The sequence below is a fragment of the Sorghum bicolor genome, chromosome 9, assembly GCF_000003195.3.
Source record: "Sorghum bicolor cultivar BTx623 chromosome 9, Sorghum_bicolor_NCBIv3, whole genome shotgun sequence".
Classification (NCBI taxonomy): Eukaryota; Viridiplantae; Streptophyta; class Magnoliopsida; order Poales; family Poaceae; genus Sorghum; species Sorghum bicolor.
Window position 1 is genome coordinate 3235972 of NC_012878.2, and position 7723 is coordinate 3243694.

The window sequence follows — 7723 nt, forward strand, 5'->3', positions numbered from 1 at the left end:
CTTTCTCATTATCAGGAACCATGTGCCTCACGCTCCTTGTCTAGCCTAAACCCACGGAGCGCCGTCGGATAGCCGGAGCTCCGACGATCCGGCGGCTCCGCGGGCAGTATGCATGCATGGCCGACGCGCCAAGAGGGCTTTTTTCATCAATGCAGTAGTAGTACGCCTAATAAACTTGTGTTTCTTCGCTCGACATCAACGTGCGCCCCCACCACTCTTGTCTTCCGGATCTTGCCTCCCACCTTCCTCTCTCCTCACTCTAGGTCTCTAGCTTCTCTCTCTGACTCTCTCTCCTCTCGCCGGCCATGGATTGGTATATATGGGAGCTCGCAGCACCCGGCAGAGTAGCTGTTGTTTACCACAGCACAGTGTACTTCTTTGATCCCATATATACATACACACAGTGACTCTGATCCGGCACACAGAAGACGACGACGACGTCCATTGATACCATAGCTAGTGCTTGCTTATTTGTATCGATACAGAAGAATCTATCTGCTAGCATCTCCATCAGTCGTAGCAGCAGAGATCGTTGCGTCATGGGTTCTTGGGTGCGAACCATCACGTCGCCCTTCAGGAAGATGCTGAACCCGCAGCGTGACGGCAAGAAGACGCCGCGCCACCATCGCCACCACCACCAACAACGACACCAACAACAATCTCCTTCTCCTTCTTCATCAGGTAATTGATGAATGTGCTGGTTAATTTGCTTGGGTTTTCATGCATATGGTCTCTCCTTCTCATGAAATGGATGCTGATGGTGCTTCGTTGTCGACTATTAATTGCTGCTGCTACAGCCATGGAGCACAGCGGCGAGATGGAGAGGTCGCAGCTCTACGGCGAGGTGATGGCGTGCACGTACGAGGACGTGCAGGTCATGTGGTCCATGCTCGACAAGGCCAGGATCTGCAGCGCCGCCGCCTCGTGACTGCCACGCACAAACCTTCAAACCCATCCATCCCATCCGATTCCGATCCGTCCGTGCCCGTCCATGGCGACGAGGCGGCGAGACGGGATCGATCCGGGCAATCCACCAGTATATATACTCCAACGCAGCCATATTATTCTTCATTGCAAAGCAAAAGCTCTTGGCGAGACAACTGCAGCTATATATGTATATATGCATGCAGATCGATCGACTGCCGAGGCGGCATGCAACATCTTATTAGTTCTGAAACTTTTTCCAGTTGGTTTTTGCATTCTGTGGCTTGCATAGCATGTATGGTTGAGTCTGAATCCCCGTTGTTGGCACAGACACATGGATAGGATCATGGTGTGTGTATGTGCCATCTTGGAGAGATTTAGTGACTGTACCACAACACAACATTAGTTTTTGTTGTTGCTTTTGAGGCCATCATGTTGTGCTTTATTTTGCTCATATTCTTTATCTCTCATGTCAGAGATGCATGCATCTGTATTCGTCATCCGATACATACATGCATGTGTCGTATTTCTGGAGATCTGAACTGGTTGCAGTTCTGTACTAACTTTATTGGTTCATGTTTCGAGTCGTTTGGGAGAAATGGCCTCCTCTGCTCGTAAGTCAATACGGGATGTGGACGCGGTAGTAAAAGGCGGAACTTCCGCTACCAGTTTTTCATAAACGGGGAGTACTGCTTATTTCGTCAGAAAACAAAACAAAATTAAAAGAAAGAAAGAAAAAGTATGTCAAAATCTGTCGTGTACCATGATATCTAGACAAGAATCACTCAACAATAACCCCAATATTCACTCAAATCATGATACAGTCGAAGAGGATTTAGAGGGAATTAAGTAGAAGCAGAGGAATCTAAGCACGGGTAAGAGAAGGACGAAGATGACTAGTTGAGCTATAAGTTGTGAACAAGATATTGTGAACTATGAGCTGTGAAAAAGCTGCTATAATAAACTATATACCGTGAAAAAAATATAAATTGTTTCGTTAAAGTAAGTGTAAGACTCACCTCCTCTGGAGAAATTTAATTTATACCACCTTATATTCTTCTCCCAACAAAGGGCCTCCGAAGCAAGACTCAAAGTTCAGCCCAGCATTGAGGCCCATGTTCAAGACAATATCCACGTCACCATCCAAATGTTGTTCACAAACAAAGAAGTCCGATCCTAGAAAGATTTATAATCAGCAACATCATCGAGCAAAAACTAGCACATCATCACAGTCAAAGCACAGTACTACGGATTCAACATTGGCAAATGTTACCATTTCAATTGGATCAACAAAACCTTTTTTCTGTTATTTATATGGTACTAATAATTTTGTTTCCACAATGGGAAATCCTAATTTCATTACAAATACAAAATTACAAAACGCTTTAAAACACAGTTGCAAGCAGAATCACCAACACAAGACTAGCCAGTGACTCTAATCAGCCAGGGATTTGAAGCCACACCGCCAAAAGACTACTGAAACAGCCCGGATAACAAAACTCCAACCATGCCTTGGTTAACACAATAACACCAACCAGTTTGGAAAACACTTCACAAGAGTATTGCGAGCTCAATCCTTCGAGCGGAGGTGAAACTGGACCTCACACCTTGTTAGTGAAAATTTTGCATTTTAGTCCTTTTTGAAAACTTATTTTACAAATAGACCCTTGACAAAATCTTTTCTAGATCAAAGTTCGGTGTGTATATATATATATAGTAACGCTACGCCGAGATATGCGGCTCCGTGTTCTAAGATCCAGTGTTAATTAAATTTGCCACCTAAGCGCTAGCGTGTTGATTTGGCCAAAACTCGACGTTTAGTCAACTAACACCGAGATTAGCCATGTAGGCATATGATCCATTAGTGCTCAGGTGTTGCACCTGCGCAGTACAAGCTAACAGTTGAGTGCAATGCCGTGAGCATGCGAGAACGAACTAGATATTCAGTATGAAATAGTAAACAACACAAAAAAGAAATGGCGAAAATATTAGAAAGACCTAATACTTAATTACCAAATATGCTATTAGAGATTAATACAGAGGGACAACAAGAGATCAAACCACAAATAATATCATTAACTAGCTAATTGTATTATTAACTAGCTAATTGAATTAGAATAATGTGGTTGACTTAGGAGTGTTGGCAGGTGTCAGGCCCCCTCTCAACCCCAGCTGCCCTTCCCAAAACCAACGGGTGTTTGACTTGCATCTTGAGCTCCACGATACATCCGCGTAACATTTCTCATGATCGTGTTATTTGAGCGGTTAGCTGTGTACCTTTCCAGGACGACTTTGGCCTCACCATCATTGTGTGTCACCACGGGGACAAAGACATCCAAGTGGGCTAGAGAGCTCCTCGATCGGTCTTCTAGAGCACCGTGGTGTGGCACCTTGGGAACACCATGGACCGTGTGTTCTTGTTGGCGATCCGTGTGATCTTGATGCTCCGGTGAGCCTTATTGGTAAAACAGAGCAACTCTCAGAATTCTAGAGGAGAGAAAATAAGGTGTTCTCTCTTGGCTGGTGTAAGAATGGGGATGGAGAGATGCTCATTTTATAGCCCGTGTGGGTGTGGCGCTGACCTATAGGAAATTGTGTTTGGTTCTAAACACGGAAGAGGGACAAAGTATAAACATAAAAGAGGGACAGAGATATCGATCTGATGACACAACATAGTTGAGCAAGACGAAAAATATTTTTTCTTACTAAGAAACACCCGTATAAACGTGCCTAACTTCATTTTGCTAGGCCATGTGCTGCACAAATAAGTGTTCATGACACGATGAGTCATCAAGGAAAAGATATGAAACTTGCTCTCATAGAGCATGGTCGAGCAACACTCTAATGAGTTCAATTATCTAGAAAATATCAACCTTGTTCATTTTGTGTATGAGTGTAAGTGTGAACCACAAATAAGATGCATGAGTGTGTGATACATGCATTCAAAATGCATATAGACAACAATAAAAATTAAGTAATAAAACTCATAATTAACATATGATGAGATGTTGTTGTTGATTGTGTCGGTAGCTTCCTTCATTCGCTTCTCCAACACCTTATAGACCGTCTGTCATGCTTCTCCAGTAACTTCTTGACAACACCTGCACATTAGCTAACATTGGTGGTGCAGTCACAAATGGTGGCACCATCAGTAGCTCCTGCAATGGTACCATCAGGGGCTCTTACAGTGGCACTAGCAGCAGATCGGGTTCCAGCGGTAGCGGCTGCTGCACAAACAGTGGCACGTTCACCACCATCTGCGGTGCCGTAGCAAATTGTGCACCATCAGGGGCTCCTGTTGGCTACTACAATGACATAAGCATCGCCGCCATAGCTTCTTCCATTGCGAGCGGCGACGGGCCTACTGTCGTGACCGTGGTGAGCAAGTTCAGGCGCTAATAGATGGAGGTCCTCAGCAAGTCCACCTCTGACCTGATAGCTTTGGTGAGCTCGGGGGCCAAGATGTCATTAAGGATGAGGTTGATCTCGAGCTAGCTAGCGGTGGCCTTGTAGCTCTCAAACCGTTTCCCATCTTCTCCAAGGCCTGGCGCAGGAGGCCCTCATTGTCTTTCCAGTGTGTCTCATTGGAGGCCTAAGGCAAACTCTAAATACTTCTGCATAATGTCTTTGGCCTCGTCAAACTCCGTTAGCTAGAACACCGGCTCAGTGTTATTACCGGGGCTGTAGACCGCCATCGCAACAGGGATTTTGCATAGGATGGAGACCTCCTTTGCATTCTCCAGCAGCGCCGCACAATGTTTCTAGAACATCTCATTCTGCACTGCATTCTCGATGATCCATTGGATCTTGAGCTTCCCATGATTACGAGGCATGGCGCTTGGTGAGGATCGAAACCCATGGCCGGCAGCTAGGATGCAAAGCATCAAAAGCACAAAGTCTCTCTTTCTTTCCCTATGAGAACAACACTGACAACATTGCCTGTGAGGGCGAACTAGATACTTAGTAGGAAATAATAAAAAGCACAAAAAAGATGGAGAAAAAACTACAAAGACCTAATTCTTAATTTACATAATATGCTATTAGAGATTAATATAGAGGGAGGACAAGAAATCTAGCCACAAATAATATCAACTAGCTAACTGTATTAATAAGTAGGTAACTGAAGTAGAGTAATATGGTAGAGATAGGAGTGTTGGCGGGTGCCAAGCCCCTCTTAGCCCCATCTCCCCTTCCCTCAACACTGGGTGCTTGACTTGCATCTTGAGCTTCATGATACATTGACATAGCATTGCTCATGATCCATCGTGTCCGTCAAGAGGTTAGCTATGTACCTCTCTAGGATGACTTTGGCCTCTGGCACCACCGGCTAGATGGTTGGCTCGACCTCACTAGCATTGTCCATCACCATGGGGACAGAGACATCATAGTGGCCTAGAGAGCTCCTCGGCCTTCTGAGCACCTTGATGTGGCCCCTCAAGGACACCACCAGCCACGTGTTCTTGTTGGCAATCCATGGGACCGTGACCCTCTGATGAGCCTTGCTACAACAAAGCAACTCTCGGAATGCTACAGAGAAGGAGAGGAAATAAGGTGTTCTATCTTAGTTGTTGTGATAATTAATGGGCATGGAGAGGTGCTCATTTTATAACCCATGTGGGTGTGTGGCTGACCTATAGGAAATTATCTTTGGCTCCAAACATGGAAGATGGACAAAGTATAAACATAGAGGAGGGACAAAGATATCGATCTGATGACACAACATAGTTGGGCAAATCATAAAATATTTTTCCAACTAAGATACACATGTGGATATGTGCCTAACTTCATTTTACTAGGACACTAGTGTTTTTGCGCGCGCCCATGCGCGCGGGGCATTGGCCCGTCGTATGTAACATCATCAAAACAGAATAGAGGGCCGCTTAGATCTATGATCATGTCTGGAAGACAATACAGGTAAAGATATCAAGCCACTACAATCACTTAACATGACAAAGTATGCAGCTAGGTCTCAATATACACACGCTGCAATAACACATACAACCATGCATGATGCAGCCCTCAGTTGGATACGGGTCCAAATTGTACACAATGGAACATAAAAGATCTCAACTAACAGACGACATAGTGATGAACAAAAGTTACAGGGGGATGGGCAGACAGGTAGCTTAGAAAAGCATTGCCGGTTTGTTGAAGCTCTAGCCATCTTGACGACTGTAACGCAGGTGCCAGCTTCGATCCGATTCAAAGCTACGGGCTGGTGAGTAATCTAGGAAATGCACGTAGAAACGTCAGTATACACATTTTTGTTAGCATATGGTTGTGAGTTGAAGTTGCTGATGATATCGTACCTCTAGGCAGGTAATAAGGCTCGTCAGATGAAGTGGTGTCTGCAGAGGAGTCGCTGCTGGATGCATATGCACATCCACGATACCTTCCACGCTCAAGTCTTTCATTGGCTGGATGTTATATTTAAGCACAAACATCGCAGATTGATGACTGTAAATACAAGAAAGAAATAATGATAGCGAAGTTAGTTGTAATACGAACCGTACCTTTTATCTATCTTGCATAGGCCTCTTGAAGGACCTCCCTATCGTAGCCAAATTCCTCAGCTGGCATATAAAGGGTTGTCGTTGTTAGCAAATTTCTTAGAATAGTTTCTGAGATAAGGTAGCTGCCAAAATGTAGAGAGATGGAATATATGGATAGTACCCGTGTCAAAAGAAGCGGCGTCGTCCGTCAGGTAATCTGGACTGTCATCTGCATTGACTTCTTCCTCAAGCTCTGGTGCTTCAGAGTAGAGGTATGTCTTCATGGTGACAGGGAAGACAACATTGCGCACACCGTCGTTCTTTGGGTACTGGAGGGCTATGGATCCAGACTCTGGAATAGATCTCTTGCTGAGTGCATAGGCATTAACACGACATATGCCTTTGGAGCTGATGAAATGGTGTGTCTGGATGCTGCAGTGGTGTGAAAGGAGCGGTCCTAAAGCAGATGGGTCGAAAGCATGGGTTGGCAATCCTGTGATGTCTATGGTGACTGCGGTATGCCAGTCTACAATTCTACCACCATATCGGTTGCTCCAGGGCACAAGTAGCATATCAAAATTGTGGCCCTGTAGTATCTCTGCCAATGCAACCGTATCTCTCTCATTTTCGGAAGCAAACTGCATCACAAAATCGGAGCGAAATCTATATATGGCTAGAGGAATGGCCTGGTGACCGAATTGCCTTTCGATAGCCTGACTGATGTCTGCAATGGTAATGTTGGCAGTGTTGGGGCTGGGATCGGTTGCGACGACTGCGTTGGCAAACTGCTGCTCGAGCATGTCTGTCAGATCTGTGGTTCCTAGCACTGAGAGTCCATGAGCAGCAAGCGAAGTCTACAACAAGAAGCAAAATGAATGGATCAGGGTTTTTGCATTGTCATTATGGTATAGGCTACGTATTATGTATGATAGATATAAGATTGGTCGAGCGACATACCATTTCTTTTGTGGTGATGAGCGATTTTGCCGATAGCTTATAGGGTGGATGGACAAGATCTGATCGAAAAAGAGTATAAATGCGATGGATATGTAACTATGTCGGTCTATTTTGCTATTAAAAAAGAGGAGGAAAGATTCACTGAGATTAACCTGATTCGGTGGGAGGAGCCGCGTCGTTGCTGTGTTCTTGTGCGATGAGGCCACCCTGTCTGGGATTTGAGGATCCAGTGGACTGGGACGGTTAGGGTTTCTAGGTCTACCAAGCGTCTATATACTGTGACGAGGTTGATCTGTGTCTGTTGAATGGCCTGGAAGAGATCGAACGGCTGATTCTCATCACAGATGGGT

General features: G+C 45.0%; 1 protein-coding gene across 1 annotated transcript; it reads left to right on the forward strand.

The window, feature by feature from the left end:
- On the forward strand, window positions 206–1500 carry LOC8068201. The gene is made up of 2 exons (XM_002439198.2): window positions 206–681; window positions 798–1500. The coding sequence occupies exons 1-2, from the start codon at window positions 540–542 to the stop codon at window positions 926–928; spliced, it is 273 nt and encodes a 90-aa protein (XP_002439243.1). The 5' UTR covers window positions 206–539; the 3' UTR covers window positions 929–1500.